The 27,180-nt window shown below is 39.8% G+C and overlaps 1 protein-coding gene across 3 annotated transcripts in view; it reads right to left on the bottom strand.

Moving 5' to 3' along the window:
• The window catches only part of PDGFC (platelet derived growth factor C), a 219,344-nt gene that overhangs the window by 67,299 nt on the left and 124,865 nt on the right, over positions 1-27,180 (bottom strand). For all 3 annotated transcript variants that reach the window (XM_059922334.1, XM_059922333.1, XM_059922335.1), the window contains exon 2: positions 23,958-24,153. In XM_059922334.1, the coding sequence (XP_059778317.1) occupies positions 23,958-24,153 (196 nt within the window). The remainder of the gene's footprint in view (positions 1-23,957; positions 24,154-27,180) is intronic.

A 27,180-nucleotide genomic window follows, 5' to 3' on the forward strand; every position in this document is an offset into this window, starting at 1 on the left:
TAAAATACACCAAAGTGAAATAAAAATATTCTTCCTCTTGGGATACTAGAGAATTTCTGGCATAGTCCTGAATATGAGTGTTTTTTTTTAAACTCGAGGTACTTATTTTGAGCATTTATATTTATTAAAATTTACTTCATGATGGAATGACTTCTGAGAAAATATCCTCTGAAAAAAATAGTCTCAGAGTTGAAAAAAAATTTCAGGCCATCCAGCATAACTCATTATTCAAAGTTTTAAAATCACTAAGAACAGACCCATAGCGTAGTACTTTAACAAACACGAACAGATGTGCAGAGCACTTCAGTCTTGAGTCATGAACTCCTTATTTTAAGGAAATAGCTGCCCAGTATTAACCGGCTCTAGACATCATGTCCCTCTTGGCAAAATGAAGCACCAAACTAGACAGTCCAGAAGGCATTTTTAAAAACCTTAGCTTTCTTTTTTTTTTTTTTTCTGGTTTAAGACCCAAATCACATTTCCTTCAATGTGTATAGTCGTGTCCAAAAAAAAAAAAGCAGCTTAAACACAGAGCATATGACTAGAAAACACCCACTACTACATTTTTCTGGACTATTTTATTATTTCCCAAGGCCTATGTGGCACTGCAATCACCGGATATCATCATTTTCTACAGACAATATCCATGGAAACCAACTTGTAAATATCAGTGTATTATGAAGCCAGAGAAAAACATACAGTCGTGGAGGTGCTGAGGCACTGAGCAAACGTGCCAACAAGGAGCCCCGTGCTGTGCACGGCCCACTCCCTAACCAGGCAGCCCGGGGTTCGGGGCTCCAAGCCCCCCAGGAGTGAAGGTCCCTCCCCTCCTCCGAACCAAGGCACTTCCACAAAACTCTTCCAAGTGCCGACTGGTCCACCTGGAAACCTAGGGCTCCAAGACTGCAGAGCTGTCTAGCAGCACAAAATCCTTTTTCTTACATGCCGTGCAGCACAAATCACACCTTAAAAGGTCATCCTTATGGGGAAAGAATCTAAAAAAGAGAGGATATATGTATACGTATAACTGATTCACTTTGCCGTACAGTAGAAACTAACACAACATTGTAAATCAACTATACGCCAATAAAAATTTAAAAAAAAAAGAAAGGTCATCCTTTGGAACACAAAAGCAGATTTTGGAATTCATGTGACATAGTCTCCATCTGACTCTTCTGAAAAGAAATGATCCCTCATCCCTCCTCAGATACACCAAGGAGTGATTCCAAGAAGTACCCATAGGATGGGATCCAGCATAGAGAAGATGCTTAATTAATGGAAGTTTTTATTATAGAATGAAAATTCTATTAGTTTCCTAGACCTTCTCGTTTCTCATTCACCTGTGCTGTCCAAGTCATAAAAATGGAATTTTACTGCTATTTTGTTTGCTTTTTCTACTTTGTCTTCAGTGATCACTCTACAGAATACAGGTATATATTTGTGTGTGTATATACCGCCATGCATATGTAAATATACCCACACATATACACATATACACACATACATGCATGTGTGTCTTTAGGGTATAAATATGTAGAGTATAAGTAGAATAGGTAAAATTCTACTCATATCACTTTGATTTTTATATCACCCCCTAAGTACGTATGTATTTACTTTAAGCATGTTCATTATCAAGCTATTCATATATATATATTTCATACATATATGAAATCCAGAAACTGAATTAGGTAAAGCTGGAATAATTTTTTTTTAAAGTTTACTTAGCAATTTTGAAAAGAATCAATCTTCACTTTGAGTTTTTCTAAGATCATCACTTTTATTTCTAATGCAAAAGATTTATGGGATATATGGGATTATATTTTCCTTGGAACCTGACTACAGAATGAGGCAGAAGAAAAAAAAAAAAAAAAAAAAGGAAAAAGGACTGTCATTTCTTGAGAAACTAAACAAAACAAAAATCTTCATATTAAAGAAAACACTGCATTTTGCTAGGTGATTTGACCACTCTGGTAAGTCCAGCTAAGGCAATTGCTTCATATTTCGTGGCATGAAAAGGGAAATAAGAAATGCTAGGCTTCGTGTGCACCTGGCTCAACCCACCTTCCTGGGCAATATCCCTGGGCCGGGTTTGTTTTGGCCCTAGGATTGTTTTATTTTCCTCTTCTCACTTTAAAAACTTTCCTCTTGCTCTGTATTTCTTTCCTCATCCTGTTAAAATTACCCCTTCAAGGGGCTTTGATATCCAGGACTCTTACCATAGCCTTTAATAGGTTCCTGGGCTACCAGAAAATTCAGCTTTTTTTTTAACAGTTTTCTTAGGTTCTTCACCCCTTGACAGAGGGGTAGAATAGCTTTTTTTTTTTTCTTTAATTATCTCCTGACTTCTATTCATATATTCAGAAATTTTTATCTACCTACTTATTCTACAGCCTCAATGTCCTCTCTGAAAATGACAGGAATCAATCATGAATGTCACTTCTTAATTTTATTAATCTTATAGGTAAACAAGAAAATAATATAAATAAAGTAGAAGAGTACCAAATCATGTGCCATATAGGCAAAACTGAAGTCTAACAGGAGCCACTTGCAGCAACTTATGTACTCTGGTTTCAATTACAAAGCTGTTCATATTTTCATGTAAACTAGAGTTTAAAACATGAAAGAAAATACACATGTAAATGTCTTTCTAATACTGTAGTAGCGCAGGATATAAGCTTAGAATATAAGCTCTTATTAGGCAGGGGCTGCATTTCTTTTCTTTTCTTTTCTTTTTAATCTCCACGTCCCCAGCCTCTAACTACTATCTGACACCAAGGCACAAACACTGACCCATTCATTCCATTTGGCTGACACGCGAACCGAAGTGCTTCAAACCACACAGGAAAGTGAAAGATAAGGCAACACACATCCTTTCCCTGCCCCCGCCCTCCGCAAACTTCAGTTCAGGGATCTGACGAGACACAGACAACTTTCCCGTCTACTTGTGGGCTTTTGGGCAACTGAGCAATTGTGGGCTACTCAGGGCTTTAGTCATCTTGAACCTCAACCTGGGCGAGACAGCAAAGCTCACCAGATGGCGAACATGATCCCAGTTTTCAATACAGCAACTCCAGTGATAATATTCCTGTCACTGGTCAAGAACGCACTGTATCACCGATTATGACTCATGGGCTCCAAGCACATACGGCAGGACACTTCACTGGATCTACTCAGAAGCTGCCTGATGGCAGCTTTTAAAATACTGAGCATGGAATCCTTTAGAACAATGGATCCCACACTCAACACTTTAAAAGTTGACCGATTAAGTCCTGCACGACTAATAGTATCAGCTCTATCATTTCACTCGGCACAGTGACGTGTACCCTTCGCATTGCAGCTGAATGTCATCTTCTCAGAGACGTCTCCTGTGAATCCCACAGGCAAGGATGTTGCAACCTTCCCCAGCAAAGTCCACACTACACACATTACTATTTTCTTACTATTCAATGCTTTCTAAAGGCCAGGGGCCCATCTAATAATCTTTTTATTCCCAATGTTTAGCATGGTCTTTGGTCCATACATAGCAAGGACTAAATGACTGTTGAGTGGGATGGACGGATGGATGGATGGATGGATAGATGGATGGACGGACGGACAGATGGATGAGTTTACACATGAATATATGTTAACATACATATTTATATACAAATGTAAGTAGAGTAGGCAACCAAATAGACATGATTACACATGTGGTCTTGAAATATTCCTATATAACTAACATTTATACTCTTGAACATTTTTTTCTTCTTTCTCTAATTCTGCCTATTCACGTTAAATACAAGCATAACTTTCTCAAAAATAATTGCAAGTGGCTTTTAAAACATGAGGACTCTAGACTTTATTCAGAGTAATAAATTAACACCTTTTTTTTGGCCATGCCACGGCTTGTGGGATCTTAGCTCCCCGACCAGGGACTGAACCCGTGCCCTCAGCAGTGAGAACGCAAAGTCCTAACCACTGGACTGCCAGGGAAGTCCCAAATTAGACACTATTTTTTTTAGAAATTCATTATAAAGTTATTCCTCCTTCATTTCCTCACATGCTAATCATTACCACGGTGAGCTCTCTGATTTGTTGTGTAGACCTTGGCACACTAGCTGAATACTAGTTACACAACTTGCTGTCTTTGAATTCTATGGTCTAGGTATCCGGCTGTTCCTTTTTCAAATCGTCTCCAAGTAGGGACCCATGCTTATACATCTCAACCTCACCAGTGTTTCTATACTGAATAAAGGCCTGTAAAAGCAGTATTAATTACATATTCTCAAACCTCAAGGCTTCTTGTTACCATCAATCACTCTCTTTTTAAAATTTTTATTGAAATATAGTCCAGTTAAAGAAAATGTTGTTCGTTTCAGATTGACAGCAAAGTGATTCAGTTATACATACATGTATACATATATATATATTTTTTTACATTCTCTCCCATTATAGGTTATTATAAGATAACTGCGTGTAGTTCCCTGTGCTATACAGTAGGTCCCTGTTGGTTATCTATTTTGTATATAATAGTGTGCATATTTCAATCATTCTCTTTGACTAAACATTTTACCTCTTTCAAGGAAGTAACAAGCAGGACCGTAGCTAAGTTTTTCTAACTCTCCCCACCTGCTCTGTTAAACAGGAGATTAATGAATTATGAAGTGCTTTATGACTAATGCTTCCTTATCACACACAACCCAGCCCATGAATTGTTAGTGCAAATATTTTTGTTCATTTCAAAATATTGTTGCCGATTTCCTCTCTCTGTACTGAAATCCCATGATTTCAGGCCCTGGTTACCATAATCCGGATGATTCTAGGAGCCAACCCTAATCCATACTCTCTTCCCCTCCTTCTACACGCTGTGAGGCTTACCCACCTTCAGGACTGGCCTCTTCCCTACAACACACACTGGAGCACACGCCACAAGCACCACACACAAAACCACGAGTGGTGACTTATCTGCTTCTCTGCCAAGTCAGAGCCTTGGACATTATATTTTTCATTTAAACTGAATACATTTAACTCTGGTTTACAGGTTGATATTTTGGGAGTTTGCTTCACCTAAGCCTGGCCTTCAGAAGCTGGTTCAATGTGCTATTCAAGCCAAATTTTGATCATCTCAGGTAAAGGCCACCTTCCGGTGGTGAGTTCATGACGGTAAATACCAGCTTCTGACATCTCCTGGCAACCACCCTGCTTGTGACCTTCTCAGGCTGTTCATTTCTGTTCAGACTTCTCCACTTTGAGAATCTTATTCTATTCTTCACAATTTAGCATTCAACTTCACATTACCTTGTGTCTTTCAAGCACTGGTATCTCTGGCTAGTTTAGATGCTCCCTGAGGGCAGGGATTATGCTAATGCTCCTACTATGTCCCTTACACTTAGTGGGCCTTCACTAAGCACATAATTGATCTCTGGTCCCAGGAGGGAAAGCTCACATCACCTTACTGCAGCAGAGTAAACCAGAGCATCAGCGAACTTGAACTTTGCACCGATTGTAAACATTTGATGAACATAAATTCCTATTATTAGCAAACAGTCTGGGGATGGAATTATGAGTTGTAAAGTAGTTGTGACTACTTAATTATCAAAATCTCCGGATAGGAAGTACATTGTCGATGTGATCGTGACTATTACTTAATGATTTAAGCTACCAGGTGTTATTTGTATTTAGTTTTATGATGAACGAGAAAGATACATAATGATGTTTTTCTTGCCTAGCAAATGATACAACAGTTAGTACAGACAGGGATAATTCTACTCTTAGATAATGCTTCAACTTGGAGCAAAGGTATGAATACAGTCTTTACCGTTTTCCAGCTCTGTCTATTTGGACAGTTTTTACATCCTCTTTCACCTGTATCCTCTTTTGTAAAATAAGGATAATCCCTCCTGTGAAGGATTGCTGAAAGATTAGAGCTCGCGTGAGTAACTAACCTAGTTTGTTTTGCAAACCTAGTTTGCTTTGCAAACAGTAGGCGCTCCGTAACTGGTGCTATTTGTCACGTAGCTCCCATCTGCTAGGGTTCTCTGCCCAGGCCCTCGTAAACCTAACAGCATCAGAAAAGGAGTGTAGTCTGCAAATAGCTGGCAGCAAACAGAGTATCTTCCTCTCTCCCTCCCTCTCTTCTTTTTTTCTTCCCTTCCCTTTTTCTTTCTTTCCTTTCTTTGCAGGCTGCATGGAAAACTTTGAATTGTTTTTTTAAACGTTCCTTTTTGTCTCCTAAGAAATTCCTCATATTCAAGTTCTTCAGAGATATAAACAAGAATCTGAATTTTGCTAAGCATAAAAGAGCAGTGTCACACTTTGGAGAATGATGTTGAACTCTTACTGTCACGCTTTTGGACATCTTTAACCTAGATAAATAGTAGGGAAACTACGATTAGAGAGTTTCGGGGGGCAAAATGCTCTCGGATAACATACAGAGCAGGCCTCGTTTCTGCCGAGATTAACCCCGATGCCCCAGCAAAAACAGTGCCTACCACAGCCCCATGAAATAATTTCAGAAGCAATGAATTAGGACTGGTTCCATTTACACAAATATTTTGATACCACGAACTGGCTCGCTTATTCAGACGGACGAGCAGAGATGGAGAGCCACAGATAGGAATGTGGAGAAGTGGGTGATTGAAGTCAGTGCACGGGGTTTCTGCGGAGAAGGAGTCGGGGGTTAAGGCAGCTGCCATATGGGGAAACGATCTGGGTCTCTCGGCAGACAGGGAGCACGGTCTACTTGACTGTTGACTGTATATTCAGACATGTGTCCGAGTGCTGGAAACAGCTATTGAGGAATCACTTTAGGGGAGAAATCTTTGAGCAATGAGGTTTCAACATGTACTGTACGTGATGGATAAGTCCTTTACTACCACCCGACTGTCAGCAGTGCATTCACCAGAGTTGTTGGTTCCATTACATTTAGGGATTTGTCATGGGCTTGGGTCATATGGTTAAGAGTTTGAAAATGACAACAGAAACAACTAAGCCCCTGAGAGATTTCTGGGCAGTGAAATTTCTGTCCCATTAAATTAAATGTAAAGGAATCTAAAATATGATACAAATGAACTTATTTACGAAACAGAAACAGACTCACACACATAGAGAACAGATTTACGGTTACCAAAGGGGAGGGTGGGAGAGGGACAAATTAGGAGTTTGGGATTAGCGGATGCAAACTATTATATATAGGATGGATAAACAACTAGGTCCTACTGTACAGCACAGGGAACTATATTCAATACCTTGTGATACACCATAATGGAAAAGAATATGAAAAAGAATATATATATTTTATATATATTTATAAAAGAATATATATGTGTATATACATATACATATATACATATATATATAACTGAATCACTGTGCTGTACACCAGAAACTAATACAACATTATAAATCAAGTATATTTAAAAAAAGAATCAATATTACTGCAAAGGTTCATATATAAAACTACAGTTTAAGAAATATGAAGTGGGGCTTCCCTGGTGGCGCAGTGGCTAAGAATCCACCTGCCAATGCAGGGGACACGGGTTCGAGCCCTGGTCCAGGAAGATCCCACATGCCGTGGAGCAACTAAGCCCATGCGCCACAACTACTGAGCCTGAGCTCTAGAGCCCATGAGCCACAACTACTGAGCCTGAGTGCCACAACAATTGAAGCCTGCACACTCTAGGGCCTGTGCTCCGTAACAAGAGAAGCCACCACAATGAGAAGCCCGCGCACCACAACGAAGAGTAGCCCCCACTTGCTGCAACTAGAGAAAGCCCATGCGCAACAACGAAGACCCAATGCAGCCAAAATAAAATGAATAAATAAATTTATTAAAAAAAAAGAAATATGAAGGGATTTTGTTCCCATAGGAACAGAAAAGTTATATTATCCTATACTTTAATATTTTCAAAGAACTTTTATAAAACATTACTTTATAAAGGCAAAACAAATGTTAGTGTGACCCTATGTGTGTGAATAGTCCAAGGAAACACAGATCTTTCAGTGGTGGAAGAGACTTGAACCTTCGTCTGGGACCCAATCCCCTTACTTTATTTTATTTAAAGAATATAATGATAAAACAGGCTCAGTATTTTAACCAAAACCATGTAGCTAATAGAAAAGGACAGAGCTGAATCTGAAACACGTCCGGCATTCCAAGCCATTGTTCTTCCATGTACACAACAGTACCCTCATCATAATTCTCTCATGTACATAAGTGGCCAGTTCATCCTACTAAAAAATCTAAGTCATTAGTATGGTACCTGGAGCAAAGTACAAATGGAATTTCTCCATTTCCCAAACTCGTAGCCCTAATACTGTGTGTACTGAAAAAGGCATTCAGAACTTCACCTGGATGCACGCGGAAGAATCTGCTCCCCTCACGGTCTCCTGCGGGATTTTAAAAAGAGGATAGGAACACACAGCTTTGTGCACCAGGAACCTGACTGTCTGTATGGCCAGAAATTAAAGAAGGCGCACATTACTGTGGGCAAGGGCATCTTTCTATATCTACATAAGAAGAAGCACCTCCCTAAGATTACTAACACTGCACGCGCTCTGAGCCAGAGTCCCCAGAGTCTACTCCCTGGGGCAGGACTCCCTGCCCACGGCCCTCCTCTGAGTGGGCATCTATGAACACACAGGTCTCCCCAGTTGTCCTTAAGCCAGGTGGCAGCTTATACAACATGCATCGTCGCCAATATTCGATTGCCTCTCATCTGAAGGCAAGTCACAGCTACCACAAACCCTACCTCTAGAGGGTGAGGCTCCCTTGATTTCATTCAATGAAATGTTAAGGTGAGGTCCACTCCACAGCATTTTCCTTTAAATACTGTAATCCAGTAGAAGAACTTTCTCCTTGATTTTATGATATCCTCTATATACCAACAGAAAATCCCTTTTCCCCCGTTCTTTTTGTAAGTTTCAGTGAATGATTAAAGTTGGGTCTGCCTGCACGGAATCAGTCCACTGGGCTCACAGCGAGTCTGCCTCACCTGCATGGTGACAATATTCATACACATATACTATTCGTATCCTTATAATATTCATATTATAATACCCATATACTATTCATATAATACCCATATACTATTCATATCATTATGCTATTCATATACTATTCATATCATTATAATACCCATATACTATTCGTATCCTTATAACACCCATATACTATTCGTATCCTTATAATATTCATATTATAATACCCATATACTATTCATATAATACCCATATACTATTCATATAATACCCATATACTATTCATATCATTATGCTATTCATATACTATTCATATCATTATAATACCCATATACTATTCGTATCCTTATAACACCCATATACTATTTGTATCCTTATAATATTCATATTATAATACCCATATACTATTCATATAATACCCATATACTATTCATATAATACCCATATACTATTCATATCATTATGCTATTCATATACTATTCATATCATTATAATACCCATATACTATTCGTATCCTTGTAACACCCATATACTATTTGTATCCTTATAATATTCATATACATATACTATTCGTATCCTTATAATATACATATACTATTCGTACCCTTATATTCATATGCATATACTATTCGTATCATTATAATATTCATATACTATTCATATCATTATAATACCCATATACTATTCGTATCATTATACTATTCATACACATATACTATTCACATCATTATACTATCCACATACATACACTATTCATATCATTATAATATTCGTATACCTATACTATTCATATCATTATAATATTCATACACTATTCATATCATTATAATACCCATATACTATTCGCATCATTATAATATTCATACACATACACTATTCACATCATTATACTATTCATAAACACACAGTATTCATATCATTATACTATTCATATACATACACTATGCATATCATAATATTCATATACCTATACTATTTGTATCATTATAAAATTCATATACATACAATATTCATATCATTCTGATATTCATATCCATATATTGGGTTGGCCAAAAAGTTCGTTCAGGTTTTTCAAAAACCCGAAAGAACTTTTTGGCCAACCCAATACTATTCATATCATCATAATGTTCACATCCATGTACTATTCATATCATGTTCATGGTCCAGGAGGTAATATTCACATCATTCCTTCTGCTGAAAACAGAGGTGTAAGCACAACCAACATGGCCAAGGAAGCTGGGAAGGGGTCCTTAACGTCTCCCTTCTACCTTCACATGTGAATTAGGTACAATGAAATCTTTTAAGCTTAACTTCAGAGGGTTTTGTGAAATACCTTAATTTAACCTCTGTTAACTGCATAGCAAAACAATAATCCTTTCATTCTGGCAAAAACCTTAGAGGGGAAATCAAATAATACTTAGAAATAATTCCATGAATGAATTAGAAATAAAACCTCAGTCAGCATCTCCCTGTCCTATGAAAGCCAAAGGAGGTGGCCTATTTAAAGACTGCTTCTTTAGAAAGCAGTCTGTACCCTAAAGAGAGCTGAGCACAGCCTAGCTCCCCAAGAGTCATGGCCAGGGGAATTGAGGAAAGTGTGCCATTTGAAAGCTCAAACAGCAAAAAGATACTAATACTTTAATACTGGAGATACAACTACAGAAAATATTGAATAAGCCGAGAAAAGAAAGGCCTGGGCAGTATATTTAAGACTTGCATATGTAGAAGTCTTTGATTCTTAATGATTGGTGCTGTATTGCTCTTGCTTGGTTTTTCTTTGGGGGTAAAATTATATAGATGGATAACTAGCTAGCTAGCTGGGAACACGGGCGTTTCGTTGGTCGCAGAAGTTATCCATGTGTAAGTCGCTGTGCCAGTTGGACAAACAGGAGGTGGCATCATCACCCCAAGGGAAGACATGGCAGGAACTGAAAGTAAAGGCTTGGCACAGAGAAGGGCACTGAGATATGCCCCGAATCCTCATGGAGTGCAAACAGTCAGAATCTTGCTGAATAACCGCAGGAAAGTAATAACTGGGCAATAAACGGGGAAGATGGGGGGAAGGAAAGCCAAGAAGAGAGGGAGGTGCTGGGGGTAAAAGGGGGGATACGACGGGGACAAAGGTACAGACAGGGCTGGAGACAGATAAGCACGGGGAGACCGGCACGGGTTCCGGGAGTTACGGGATTCATTCCTTCTCTGCTGGAATGTTGATTTTGAACATTTCAAAACATAAAATCAAAACATCTCATTAGCCAAGGGCACAGTCCCTTGATCTCAGACTTGGTCAGGTCCCTACCCTTCATTTTAAGCCCTCTTGGGAATGATTTTTTTTTTTTAAAGTTACAAAAGTAATTGCTACAGAGGTCAAAGGATAACAAAACTATAAATTATGCCATCAAGCTCACTATACTCAAGTGCAGCTGGAAAGGGCTCTAGTAAAACCTTCACTCTAAATAGAATTTTATTCTGGCCAGAAGTGGAGGAGGGGAAAGCAATGAGTGTACGTTTGAAAGCTGCACGTAACTCCTTTTGGGTCTTGACACCAAGAGTGGAGACGGTTATTTCTGCACCATCGGCACTTCTTCCTCTTTCTGATGGAAAGGGAAAGTTTGGCTTTCAGGAACCATTTCTCCAGCAATACAAACCATCACTTAACTTCAGGATGGGCAAGGAACCCAAATCTTGCCAAGCATGGTAACACCTGCTCCCAGCTCCCCCTATAGTAACTGGTCCAGGGATGGATACTTGGCTCAAAGCAGGCCAGTCAAAACTCTTCCAAGCAGACGTGTGGTTGCCAAGGGGGAGGGATGGATTGGGAGTTTGGGGTTAGCAGATGCGAACCATTATACATACAGGATGGATAAACAACAAGGTCCTGCTGTAGAGCACAGGGAACTACATTCAATACCCTGTGATAAACCATCATGGGAAAGAACATGAAAAGAATATATATATAACTGAGTCACTTTGCTGTACAGCAGAAACTAACACAACATTGTAAACCAACTATACTTCAATGAAGTTACAAAACAAAAAGAAACTCTTCCAAAAATGTTTGCAGGAAGAGTTCCTGTCTCCTTCGAAGATTGCAAATGCTAAAATCTTGGCACCTGTCTGGTTTCCTCTGCGATTTTATGAAGACAAATTGAGAGTGAAGTCCACCACAAGGAAGCGAGTCTATGGAAGCAGAGAAGGAGACAGAGTTGGTGGCATCATTCAAAACCTGGATGAAGCCCATCCCTGAAATGTTCAGGGACAGATCCAAACATGTCCTTTTTCAGTTGGTTACTTGAAGCTAAAAGGATCTTAAAGTTACTCTTTCTTGCATGAATCCCACTATCTTTCAATCGAAGCCATTACCTATTAGGGACATGTCTTCTGTCCTGGCACACCTGTAGCAGAATTGCAGTAGTATCCCCAGACTCTACGCAATACTGGTTTGTATTGCGGCTCTCCTCTGGGCCCACGGAGGCCTGGCTTAACCCGTGGAGAAGTGAGGAAGGCCATCTCTTCTCTATAACAGAGGGGCCATTTAACATTCTAAGCAATTCCCTGGTTTGTCTTTAATATAAATATTTCTATTGTCGGCAATGTTGAAATCGGTCGTTTTGTTCCTCCCCAAACTTATGCCCTGGGGCAAAGGGGAACGTAGCTTTGAAATACAAAGCATTGATCCCACTGTAGAGGTTCTTTCTTTTTTTAAAAAAATTTTATTGGAGTACAATTGATTTACAATGTCGTGTTAGTTTCAGATGTACAGCGAAGTGAATCAATTATAGATATACATACATCTACTCTTTTTTAGATTCTCTTCCCATATAGGTTCTTGCGGAGTATTGAGTAGACTTCCCTGTGCTCACTAGTTATCTGTTTTATATATAGCAGTGTGTATCTGTCAATCCCAATCTCCCAGTTTATCCCTCCCCCCCTTCCCCGGCAACTATACGTCTGTTCTCTGTGTCTGAGTCTGTTTCTGTTTCGTAGACAAGGTCATCTGCACCATTTGTGTTCAATTCCGCACACAAGTGACATCATATGGTATCTGTCCTTCTTTGCGCTCACGTGCATGGGCACACCGCCCCTCAGCGGCCCCTCCACTCACACGGAGCTTTAACAAGGAAGGAGGAGAACGGAAGAGAGGCAGATCTGTTATTAGATCAGGCAGAAAATAATTGGCCAAGGGTAGGTCTGAGGAAATCTCTCATGGAAGAGTTTTGTGTCTGAAAATAACACAATTCCTTCAACTAAGTGCCTTTGAATTCTTCTCCAATCCATTTTGCATGGCTTCTGGAGGTATTTTCTTGGTAAACTATAGACTGGTCCATGTTCTCTTCTGCAAGAAGACCCTCAGCTTCCGAGAGCAGAAGAAGGGAGAGCAAATCGATCCCTGGGGGCTCACGGTTGGACCCTGCCCACCGGGACAGCCTCACCTTGACGGCATCACGCGCTCCAGGGGAAATCATCATTCACACATTCTCCCCCTCTAACCCACCTATCCTTTTATGTTAGCTGGCTCTTACTGAGTACCTGATAGGTGCTGGTCGGTACTGACGTCTCAACTATTCTTCGAGGCGGAACACGCATTGTGTCTCCATCCTTCTGAATCATCACTCATCACTTCCTAGTTGTGACAGGCGCTGGAGGAGACCCTACCTTTGCCCTCACGGCCTCCTCCTGTGCTCCCTCCCCTTCTGCCCTAAAACACCAGTGACCTGTGTCGGCAACCAGCCTGCATATGCCTGGCACAGACAGGCCCTTCAGGAAGGTCTCGGGGACGGATAATAAATGCCCCAAGCCCACCTGGGCCCCCTACCCCTTGCCAGTGGTTGAGGTGGACGCGAAGCAAGTTGCCACGCTGTCACCTGTCACACCAGGCACAAGTCCTCTGGTCTCACAGCAAGGCTCCCACAGGGCACCTTCAAGATGCACTGAGCTTTCTGTCTCACCTAAGCTTTTCTTGCCGTCCTGAACAGAACTGGAACGCTGAGTGAGAGGCCCACACCCAGCTACATGTTCTGAGCCGCAGTTCTGCAGACTCAGGCTGGGGCTTCACGGGATGCCTTTGGACATTCCAGGGATAAAATTTAAGATCATTTATGCCAAATAGTGTCTAATGCCGCCTTATCCTTCCCTTCACTATTTTAAGGGGCTCACGAAAACATTTTGCTTGAAAAATCAATTCTTAGGATGAACTTATGGGTCTCCAAGGTCATTAGCAGCTCAATAATACTGTCTTTTTTTCAGTTGTATGGCAAAAGAACTAAGAAATATCTTTATTCCTTTCCACAAAATAACTTTTTCCTTAAAATTTAATCTCCTAGAGCTTGCACTGTCATTGTAAAATTGATATAAGAAATCTATCCTAGACTTGAAAGTTACATCTACTAGAGGGAAACACAGAAAATGAGTATTTGAGTTTCTGAGGTCTGTGTGGGAGGGTGCGTGGGAGGGTTAATTTGTGCCCCCCCATTTCTCCACAATAAATTAATAACAATTATTTATAGGCTGTTGCTGGTAAGATACGCAGTTATAGTCTGAATTAGAAAATGGTCAACAAAGCAATCTAAACACAATCAGTTACAGTCATAACTGTACTCTCTACTTACCGTCTTCTGGGACCTGTGGCCTTTCTATTTTAATTGTCTGTTTACTTGTCTGCTTCTGACCAGACTCTGAGTTACTCGAGGGCAGAGACCACTGCTCTTCACCACTGTCTCCCCGCACCCCCATGGGGCTCAGCAAGTGCCCACTGGACTTACAGTAAATACACGAGCAAAAACCAAGGCCACATTAATTCTACGATAAACAGCAGGAAGGGAGGACCATGTCCAAAAGATTTTCTTCATTTGGAAGAAAAACTAACAGTTTTGATCATCTTCAATTCCAAGTATTAAAAAATGTGTTGCTTTCGCCTAGCAGATTTAGCATTTCTATCATTCAACGTTTTCCACGCAGGAACCGAGACAGCATGTCCTCCAAAAGAAACTCAGCTGTTTTGGTGAAAAAGAGGCACTATTTTATTTTTTTTAAACTGAGGCAGAGTTGATTTACAATGTTGTGTTAATTTCCGCTGTACAGCAAAGTGATTCAGTTATACAGAAGCACTACTGAACAGTCCATTCTTTTCCACACACTGTCATTTATGGTCTTTCTCTTTGTAAAATATAATATATAATAAGTACATTTATTTATGTCAGAGAGGAGCAAACAAAAAAAAAATTAAGACTTTTCCACTAAAACGTGCCCTCTTAAGCACATCGTATGTCACACACGAGTCACACGTGCACAGAGAACACTGAAAAACAAGACATATTTCAGCCCTTTTTACACCAATGTGTGTACACACACAAACACACACACACACACAAACACACCCCATTCTTCCATTCCTGTCCCACACCAATACCCTCCACCACGTTGCCTGCACATCTTCTCAGGCCGGAAAAGCAACAAAACCAAACTTGCCTCTGACTTGTTTTGCTCTTTGTAATAATGTCAACCTCACAGCATAAAAACACAACTCCCTCTGTCTGTTTCTTTATAAAAGATGATTTGAGAAGCCAGCAAGGCCACGGGGGTAAAAGTCAAACATCTCACTCGAGTCTGCCCTCTTTTGAAGATGCCGCTAAAACAGTGAATCACATTTTCTAGACTCTTCCATGTTTCAGACTTGAGAAAATATTGACACTGGGGCAGCTTAAATTCCGAAGATGCATCTTATCGGGGACACATCTGTATTTAAGTTCTCCAGCCTTGTCATGGAAAAGAGTCCTTCTGGCCATTTTTAAAAATCAACTTTAAACTTGAACTTGAGAACACTAAGTCTTGTCAGGAGGAACTTGGTTTTGCTTGAAACAGTGTAGCTTCCAGCCACATGGTGGACAAAGTTAGGCAGAGAAACTCCTCTTGGTACGTTACAACAAAAATTGCTGAACAAATGAGTACAAGAAAACCTTTGTGTTTCATGCAATACTGAACCGTGAGGAAAATAAGAGAATTCTCTGGAGGATAGACAATAAAAGGAACCAATATTTCAGTGAGGTGACTATGCTCTGGGCCCTGCGGGCACCTGCGGAGCCTCCAGTGGGTGCGAGGGCGGGGTGGGGATGGGCAGTTAATGGGCCACAGGTGGTCCAGGAGCTGCGTGGGGCTGCATCCCAGCTCCATCCTTCCCTCTCAACCCTGCGGCCCACACATGTCACTCTGTAAAACGTACCCCTCGATGGGAGACTACAGGAATACGTCAGCAATTAACCTGACGACTAACTTCTCAACAGCCGTAGACAGTGGACGGCGTCTTCACAGAATTGAGAGAAACGTAAACACACAACTGAAAATCCTATATCCCGTCTGAACAACTTCCAAGAATGAAGGTGAACTAGAGAAATGTTCAAATAAATAAGACCTGAGTATTTACTATTCACAGGCTTTCACTTAAGAGACTTTTAAAGACTATACTGAAAGAAGTAAAATGATCCTACCCCCAAAATTCTGAAGTGCAAGAAGAAATCGTTAGCCTCGAAAGTAAGCCCGTAGGGATGGCTAAAGAAACATCGATCATACAAAACAATAACGACACATGTTTTACTTGTGAAGGTAAAGAATACAAAACTAAAATCCTCAGAAACTCACATATATGAGGAATGGGAGTAACTGTGGTGAGAACCAAGCCGGCTTGGGCGAGAAGGATGAAACCAGCCAGTTATGTGGTTATGGTAACAGAACATGACTACTTTACTGTCTTCGTTATTTTCCCAGGCTGACACCTTTACTGTTAATTACAGGAACTTCCTGCAAAGAACCATCAACTCCTTTAACAAAGCATCAGCAGTTTACTATCCAGCGCTGCGGAACCCACGCCTGAAAATCCCTGCCTTGCTTCCGCCAGTTCTAAACTATTATGTCCTAATTCTTGCCCAACCCTTAGTCCAGTCTCAGACCGAAGACTATTTTAAGTCTTTAAGTCCATTTTAAACCAAAGTTCAAACCCTCAACAAAGTCTGGTTTTGCCTTTCCTCCCCAGACGCTGCTCGAGCTGTCAAGGTGGTCGTCCCTGTCACCACGGTGAGCAAAAAACTCTGCTCTGTCTTCTCAGCTCAGTGAGCTGAGAGCTGGGATTCAGCGTTCCAGGGCAGTTCAAAGGTTCTCAGGTAACTTTCTATTGGGGAAGGCGGGTAAACATGAACGAGCTTTCTATATGGAGACCCGTATGCATTTCTAAAGTAGCCATTTAAACACAGAACTTGATGTACACTTTCTAAATTAGTAGAAAAGAAAAATAGGATGAGAAGACAAACAATGAATGCAAAAAAGGAAAGGAAGAAATAGAAAAATGAGTAGAAATGCAATGCATGAAAGAAATAGTAGCAGGCTTCTCTGGTGGCGCAGTGGTTAAGAATCTGCCTGCCAATGCAGGGGACACGGGTTTGAGCCCTGGTCCGGGAAGATCCCACATGCCGCGGAACAACAAAGCCCGTGCACCACAACTACTGAGCCTGTGTTCTACAGCCCGTGAGCCACAACTACTGAGCCTACGTGCCACAACTACTGAAGCCCCTGTGCCTAGAGCCCGTGCTCTGCAACAAGAGAAGCCACGGCAATGAGAAGCCCGCGCGCCACAGCGAAGAGTAGCCCCCGCTAGCCGCAACTAGAGAAAACCCACGTGCAGCAACAAAGACCCAATGCAGCTGAAAATAAATTAATTAATTAAAAAAAAAAGAAAAATGAAATAGTTGCACTGAATCTAAAAAAGGCATAATCAGAACCAATGTGCTAAATTAAGTTCCTAAGTGTAACATGAAGATTTTTAACTGAATTTTTCTTTTTAATGTTACTCATGTTCCTCTCACAAGGGACAACAAACACACACACACACACACACACACACACACACACACACACACCCCTAAGGACACAGGAAAGCTCAAAGTAAAAAATGGAAAGAATGCCAGGCAAATAACCAGCCCGATTACCTGGCGCAGCTATATCAATATTAGGCACAATATACTTTGAAGTCAAAACAAAACATTAATGAAGATTAAACAAGATCAGGTCTCTGAGCCTGCCTGCACCAACGGGCTCAATTTAAAAACATATAAACACAAAAGTGGACAGTCCTACAAGGTGAAACTGTGGACAGTCCTACAAGGTGAAACTGTGGACAGTCCTACAAGGTGAAACTCATAAATACATGTATTCTCTATTAGGAGTATTTGACACCTATCTCTCAGGAATTGTTACACCAGGAAGAAAACAAAATCAGGGAAGACCCAGATGCTGTGACCAGCACAGCTACAAAACTTGCCATGATGTTCATACGTGCAGTGCCGCACCCGTAACGGAACGAGAGCACATTTGGAAACTTGAAAAACTTGAAGCAAGTGACGCCAAGTATTAAATTTTGAACAATCACAGACAAACGGGCCATATTCTTTATCCAAAATACAATTAATTTAGAAATCTATAACAAAAAATGCATTTAACGTAGAAAATGAACAATATGCTTCTATATGACCCATGTGGCTTAAAAGAAGAAAACAATCGATGTTATAAAAATCCTCAAATGGACAAAAATAAAAATACCACATTATCAAAATTGGCAAGATGCATTGAACACTGGATTGAGAAAGCAAATTCGTGTCGTGGAAATGTAATAAGTGAGCAGGGGACTTCCCTTGTGGTGCAGTGGTTAAGAATCCACCGGCCGATGCAGGGGACACGGGTTCGAGCCCTGGTCCGGGAAGATCCCACATGCCGCGGAGCAACTAAGCCCGTTCGCCACAACTGCTGAGCCTGTGCACTAGAGCCCATGCACCACAACTACTGAGCCCACATGCCACAACTACTGAGCCCACGTGCCACAACTGCTGAGCCTGTGCTCTAGAGCCCGTGGGCCACAGCTGCTGGGCCTGCGGCGGGAGAGGCCACTGCGGTGAGGGGCCCTCACGCTGAGGTGGGGAGCGGCCCCCCGCTCACTGCGGCTGGGGAGCACCTACGTGCAGCGGCGAAGGCCCAATGCAGCCATAAGTAAATAAATAAATAAATAAATTTTATTAATAAATAAATAAATAAATTGACCTTCAAATAAATAAAAAAACGAGCAGCATGAGCGGTCTGAGGTGCCCATGGCCTGGAGAACGTTCTGGCCAGAACCTTTCAGCAGGACTTAATTATGAAGACACACTCAGAAATGAAATTGAGAGACATTCCGCAGAACAAACGGGCTGGATATTTCACAAATATCAGTGTCATGAAAGTGAAGAAAAGGCAAGAAAAGAGTTACAATAACCAACTTCAATCAATGATTGATTCCCGAATTAAAACATAATATGAAAAAAAGCAAATAATGAAGTGATAACATATTGGGATCATGAGAAACATTGGAAAATCAACTATATATCAGGTAACAGTTTCATGTTAATGTTACATTTCTTGCAGGTGATACTGGTTTTCAAAACACAAAGGAAATATCCTAGTTCTTAGGTGATACATGGTGAGGTATAAAGTGTCATTATGTCTGTAACTTATTTTTAAAAGCCAAATTATATAAATAAAATAATGTCTCCCAAAGGGGGAAAAAGGCCTCTTAGAAAAGTAAGAAAAAACAAAACAAAAACAAAGTACTTCAAATAATATAAGAAAATCTTCATCATCATCATATTCAATGTCGATGTGTTAACAGCAAACCTTTTACTTCCAGTGGCCAAAGATGAGACGATTTCAACAACAAAGTAAATAACAATAGCACTGCGTTATAACACAGGGCATAAAATAAATCTCTGTGAGTCTATACTGATACAAATGATTGAAGAAATAAAGGAAGGAAGGAACGAAGGAAGGAGGGAAGGAAGAAAGGAAGGAAGGAAAGAAGGAAGGAGGGAAGGGAGGGAGGAAGGAAGGAAGGAAGGAGGGAAGGAGGGAAGGAAGGAAGGAAGGAAGGGAGGAAGGAGGGAAGGAAGGAGGGAAGGGACGAAGGAAGGAGGGAAGGAACGAAGGAAGGAGGGAAGGAGGGAAGGAAGGAAGGAGGGAAGGAGGGAAGGAAGGAAGGGAGGAAGGAGGGAAGGAAGGAGGGAAGGAACGAAGGAAGGAGGGAAGGAGGGAAGAAAAGGAAACAGCACAAATTTTCTTTACTGAAGAATTCCCAATAGTATATGTATATATTCCCCCCTCTAGGAGGTGTAACTTAATCACTGACTCCTAGAACGTGGACTGGACTTAGTCACGTCCCTCCAAATAATAGCATATGGAAGGGAAATGCACTTCCTCACCCGATGAGAAGCCCACCTGACCTGAGTGATTATTGCTAACAGCATCTGATGAGTGCGGTTGGTAGTACGTACCCTCTGCTACCATATGAGGGGAAGAGCAGCTTACCTATTTGGAACCCTGCCCTCAAACCAATAACCTCAGTGTAATCACAAGGACACATCTGAGGAACCTAAACTGAGGCCTCTTCTACAAATTGCCTGACCACTTCTCTTCAAAACTGTCAAGGCCATGAAAGACCAAAAAGAGAAACTCACAGATCGGAGGAGACTAAGGAGGCTTGAGGGCTAAATGCAAGGCTCGTCCTGGAAAGGATCCTGAACCAGAAAAAGCACACGGAGTGACCGCACTGCTGGCATCTGAGTGAAGCGTGTAGTTCAGTGAGTGGCATTGTATGAATGCTGGCATCTTAGTTACGCAAATATGTGGTGGTGACGGAAGACGTAACATGGGAGGAACCTGGGAATACGGAAACTGTACCATCTTGGCAACATTATGTAAATCTAAAGTTATTCCGAAGTTTAAACTTTATTTTTTTTTAAAGAAGCAAACTCTAAAATCAGGAAGTCAGAGACACCACCTCGTGCAATCAACAACTTAATAAGAAATAGAAAAGACTAAAAAGAACTGACTGGAAGAAAGAAATCTTTTTCATGAACCATATCTTTTTTTGCACAAATCCAAAATAATTGCCAGAACCATTATTAAAATAAAGAGCTTAGTGAGTTTGCTAGATATAAGATCGATACTAAAAAGTTGATTGCCTTTCTATATACCAGCAACATACAATTAGAAATGTAATTTTCAAAAAGGGATTTTAGTAAGAGACCAAAGAAAGAAATCTAAATAATGATGCATCACATCTTTATAAAGAATAGTTTAAAACTGTACAGACAATAAAGAAGACCCAAATAATCGGAGAAGCATAAAGTTCTCAAGGACAGGAAGGTCATTACAATAAGGATGGCAATTCTTTCCAGAATGATCTATACATGCAATGCTATTTCAATAAAAATCACAACAGGAGTTTTCAAGGAACTTGGTAACCTATTTGTAAAAACATATATTGAAAAGTGAAATGGTGAGAATGCTTGAAAAGGAGAGGAACACGAGGCGACTTCCTCACCACACAGCTTCTGTAACGCTACAGTAATTGAGACAGGGGCAGTTTGGTACACAGTGGGGCACAGTAAACCCAAGGAACAGAACAGAGAACCGAGAAACAGGCCAGATCAGATACAAAAATCTGACCTGTAAGTTAGCTGGCTTTGCACATCATTGGAAGAAAGTGTGACTATTCAATAAATGACATCAGGACTCCATGGGATACCCTAGTGAAAAACCTCACATCGATAAGATAAATTACAGATGAATCGAGGACTTAAATGTGGAAACCAAAGTTTAAATAGCCAAAGATCCCAGTAAAAACTGGGCAAAAGACATGAGCAGGCATTTCACAGCAAAGGATATCTGAGTAGCCAATAACAATATGAAAATTTTCAAGCTCACTGGTAATTAGAAGAAACAAATAGGAATTAACATTAAGGTACAATTCTACACTTACCCTAATACCCAGAATTAAAAGAATGCCAAATCAAAAGGTTGGGGAGAATGCAGAAAAACAAAATTTTGTATATTGTTGGTAGAACTGTAAATTGGTCACTTTTAAGAATAATTTAACTCTACCTCGTGAAGTTGAAAATATTAATTTCTTAAGACAGCAATACCAATCTTAGCTATAGATTCGAAGAAAGTTTTCTTGCACTTTTGGACAAGGAGAGCTGGAAATATGCCAGACATTCATCAAAGCGGAAAAGATAAGAAAGGTTGCCTATTTATACAAGGGAGTTCGGTCCGTCACAGAAAGCAAAGGATCCAAGCTCTTTGCACCCACGTGAACTCGAAAAACATCGCACTGCATCAAGTCACAGGAGTAAGCACGTTGTATTATCCCACTGATATATACTTCAAAAGAGGCAAAACATAATTTTTACAGGCTAGTTCACAGGGAGATGTGTACATGTGGTAAAATTACAGAGAAAATCGGGAGGTCGAGGAAAAAGAGAATAACTTAAGACAATGATTATATGTGCAGGAATAATAGGAAGGTAAATCAAGGAAGCACAAAAAGAAGGGATTTCAGAACTACTGGAAGAGTCACTTTCCTCAAGTCTCATGGTGAGTGAAGTTGAGCCACAGGCGACGCTAGCCATTCTGGACGATAGTTTATCTTCTGTGATCTAACTGTTCACATGCATCACACACACGCGTGCACACAGGCACGCGTGCACACACGCACGCACACAGGACGCTGCCTGTCCCGTCACACGTCCAGCCAGGCGTGCAGGTGTCACGTGGCCCTCCTGGCACTGACCTGTGGGAACAGAACTCCTGTCACAGCCACTGCTGTCACCGGTCCTTTGTCTCGGACCCGGGAGCCCCCTGTCCGCAATCAGCGTCCACGAAACTGTGATAGGTTAAGCTGCTACTTTGCAAGGAGGGCCAAACCTTAAACCCTCTGCAGTTTTTACAACATTATGTAATCGTCCATATGAAAAGAAGGCAAGAGGTGTAGAACAGCGTGCTGAAAAACCATCTCTCTACGAGGGTTAGAAAAATGGATTTTAGTATGTGTTGAGTTATAAAACATGAATGAGATCTAGGGCAGCTACTTTACTTCTCTGGCTTGTTTGCTTATCTATAAAATGAAGGGTTGAGTAACACCATCTCCAAAAATAGCTAGAATAACTTATCCTTCTCAAAGCCTAAAATTAGAGATGTAAGGGAAAAAATAACCTGAAACGCATAGCCACAGAAAGAAGAACTTGAAAAAAAAAATGTAACTATATATAAATGTTAAAGATACAAATTGTGATGACAGCAAGTATAAAGTTTATCTTATCTGTATTGAAATATTTATCTGCAATATACCATAAAGAGAAAATTCTCTTTTAACTTGTATATCAAAGGGAAAATAAAGAACCCCACAAAGAAGCTCAAGTAAAATATTTTCATGATATACAAATGCCACTGAAGTGAAAAATCTTCCATGAGACCACCCAACCTTGACAAGAATATTCACATAGGATTTAAAGAGTAATATTTGTATGACATACGGTAGGTGGTCTTTTGCGTGGGTGAAATACTCCAGCTGACTTTGGTTCATGAAAGCTTCCAGGAGAATTATGATAAATTTCTACCTGGCCAAGTATAATGTTAGCCTAAATGTCTAATTCTGCCTTCAGAGTTGTACTTCTTCCTTGTAATGAAATATTCAAACCTCTTAGTTCTGGGTGTATGTATGTATGTATCTATTTGTGTACCTATGGATACTGGACACTATGCATAATATGTATACATGGACACTTCTCTTTCTTTTTATAGCTTACTATTTATCTTATTGATTTGGCTCTAAGGAAGCTCAAATGTAAAAGTTTTGGCACTAGTGGTAACTCTGGCACAACCTACATTCCTTTACTTGGCTTTTTATTCTCTATTCCTTACTTTATAAATTGTTTTACTCTATATGTAATTTTTTTTACCATATATTACCTCAAATTACTTTCAGATGTAGATAGAAGCAGAGCTTAAATAAGGTTGTACATTTCTTGGATCATCAGAAAAACATAAGAGAACAAAAGATGCCATTTTAAATCACAGCCTCAAAATGAAGCAACTTGAAAGACTGTAACAGTTGTTACACTGCTGGAATTTCAAGTATGATCACTTACTTGCATATGTCATCTTCTGGGTCTTCAAGCCCAAATCTCTCATCAAATGTGAGCTGTATCCATACATTTTCCTCTACTGCTACTAATCTCCATACCAAGACCATATTTCTTGGATAAGTATGAGGAAACCGTGGGCTGTGAATACTTCCATTACTAGACACAGTAATAATTCTCTCATGCTGGGGATCTTGTACTCCTGAAAGTAAAAACATAAGCATAGACACACACTTAGAACGGACATTTCAAAAATTATAGGTTTCAAAATAACTTCTGAAAAAAGGTAACCAATACAAGCCCAAAGTTTCCCATGAACTGTAATTACTAAATGATTTCAACCCTTAAATGACCTCGAAAAAAGAAAAAAGAAATGAGGTCAAAGCAATGGTGTCAATTTCTTGTTGTAAGGGAACTAACAGCAGTCTATAAAGATATGAAATTATAAGAAATGTTGCAGGACTTCTCAGTGACTTTGAAAGGCTAACATGAATTTTAGAAGAGGAGAAGTATAAAATAGCTTCCAAGTTTATTAGGCATGGTAACCTTTTACACGGTGAAACGCCAAAATACATTGTTATTAATATCTTTTTCTTTTGCTTAGATTGTTGGGGGAGAGACGAAGGGACGGGCAAATTGAGACAATTTGTTGAGACAAAAGTGTTCTTTTTTTTATTGAAGCATAGTTGACTTACAGTGTTTCAGGGGTACAGCAACATGATTCACTTATATATTTTTTTTTCAGATTCTTTTCCATTATAGATCATCACAAGATATTGAATATAGTTTCCTGTTCTATACAGTAGGCCCCAGTTGTTTATCTATTTTACACACAGTAGCATAGAGACAAAAGTGTTCTTATATCCACCCAACTGAGAGTTCATAATGAGAGGAAACACATAATTGGTATTTGGAAAATGAGCAGCTGTTTACCTACACAAAGAAAATCTAAGAAGTAAGACAGTTACACTTTTTCAGGCCATGAAAATCCAATCCATTAAGTTTGCTAAATCCCAGTAAAAAACAAACAAACAAACAAAAACAAAACCTTTTAAAGACTCTTTTATTCAATTTCTGAAACAATGTAAAAGTCCTAAACTGCACCTTGAACACATGAAGTAACGCGCATGGCACAACACCTGACACGTTTTTTTGTTCACCTTTGACAACTCATAACATCAGGACAACAATATTATCCTATACCAATACCTCATTAGTTTTCATGATTTAGAGATATGCTTCATAAGACTGAACTTTGTATTTGCAGTATTACACAGAGAGAAGAATATCATTACTTTATAAGCACCATTTTTCCTTTATTTGCCCACTTCCCAACATCCAATCTCAATATATGCATAGTTACTTGCAGAAATATGAAAAAATTCTCATTTTATTGACTCCTTTTAGGTACATCCCATCAAACTGTGCAATACAGAGTTGTCTAAGGCCTATTAAATCATTGACATTTTATACTAAACTTCATTTTTCTTCTCTCTTTTTTTTTTCTTTCTATTATGGTTTTCTGCCTTTTCCTCTTCAATTCTTTCACTTCCATACCCTACTTCCCTTTTTTTAAATTGAAATATAATTGATTTACAGTATTGTGTTAGTTTCAGGTGTACAGCAAAGTGATTCAGTTATACATACATATGTATCCACTTTTTTCAGATTCTTTTCCATTACAGGTCATTACAAGACACTGAGTACAGTTCCCTGTGCTCTACAGTGGGTCCTTGTTGGTTCTCTGTTTTATAGGCAGTACTGTGGATCTGTGAATCCTAATTCCTTTTTAACCAATGGACTCCTTAGTGCCAAGCTTGCCTGCTCAGTATTTCAACTCCACGTGTTCTCCCCATGATTTTACACCAATGACCTTGCTTCCCGCTCTGGAAGGCAGACTCTAAGGCGACCCCCAATGTCCGTCACGCGTCAGGAGCCCCTGCCTTGAGTGGGTGGAAGTTGTGACAAGGATGGGGTATTACCCCCATGGTCACAGTTAACTCTGAGTTAACCAGAAGTTACATTATAGGAAGAGCCTAACCTAATAGGGTGAGCCCTTAACAGAAGCCGGCCCTTCTTGATCTTAGAAATTCCAGGTGTGAAAGAGACTCAACGGGGGGAATTCTGTGTGGTGGCCTTGGAAAGGGAGCAGGTTGTGTGCCCAGGACGTGGGCGGCTGAGAGGTACCGAGAAAGAGGGGGCTTTATCCTGAAACCTCAAGAGACCTCGATGAATCGGAGGCAGACTCTTCACCAGCCTCCAGAAAGGAATCGAATCTCGCTGATAACCTTGATTTTAGTCTTGTAAAAACTTGGAGCAAAAGCCCAGTCTCCCAGGCCTGGACTTCTGAGCTCCAGAGCTGAGAGCAAACAGGGTGTTTAAAACTGCGGGTTTGTGGTGATTTCTTACCTAACAGTAGACAATTCATACACCTTCTGTTGTGCACAAAGCTATTTGATTTGCAAGTATGTCTTTTTGCCCTTAGTTCTTCAACGGCACTTAGAGTAATTGTAGCAACTTTTCATTTACTATTTATGTGACTCAAAATACATATTTCACACTGATAAAATGCAACTTAAGAATATGCTCTAAGAAACTTCTTGAATTCAAAAGACAATGTCAAGGGTTATTTATTAGTGAGAATATGATTAGGGTTAAAGAATACCTGTTTTATTGTTAAAACACCCCAGATAATTTTAACAAGTTGTAGTTATGGTTCTTAAAGCAGCTTTTTCATTCTCTTAAACTCAGCTGTTTCAACAGTGAGTCTGTTAAGTATGATTTTATATTGTCTAAGACAAGATAAAGACAAACATAATTTCCTTTGAATATATACAGTGCATATAACGGGGAATATCATCATATTAGTAAATATGCCTTAAGTGCCATAGGATGTTTAAATTAAATAATTATTATTTATAATTATAATTATAACCTGTGCAAAAGCATGTTCCCTCTTATTGGGGGCTAATGTTTGATATGGCCATTGGTTATATTAACATATATCAAATAATCAATACCTCTCCTGTGCACATAATTTAGCACCAGTATATCTCATAAGGACACAGAAGGATCTACCAAGTTAGATGAATTCTCCTCTATACTGACAATTTTTTAAAGAAAATGATTATAATCTACTATTAAAATTAAATTAATATACTGTCTGTTTTCAAAGATTTCTTTCAAAAATGAGATATTTCCCCACTATCTAAATTTTAATACAATAGCC

This window comes from Balaenoptera ricei, chromosome 5 (genome assembly GCF_028023285.1).
Source record: "Balaenoptera ricei isolate mBalRic1 chromosome 5, mBalRic1.hap2, whole genome shotgun sequence".
Taxonomy (NCBI): Eukaryota; Metazoa; Chordata; class Mammalia; order Artiodactyla; family Balaenopteridae; genus Balaenoptera; species Balaenoptera ricei.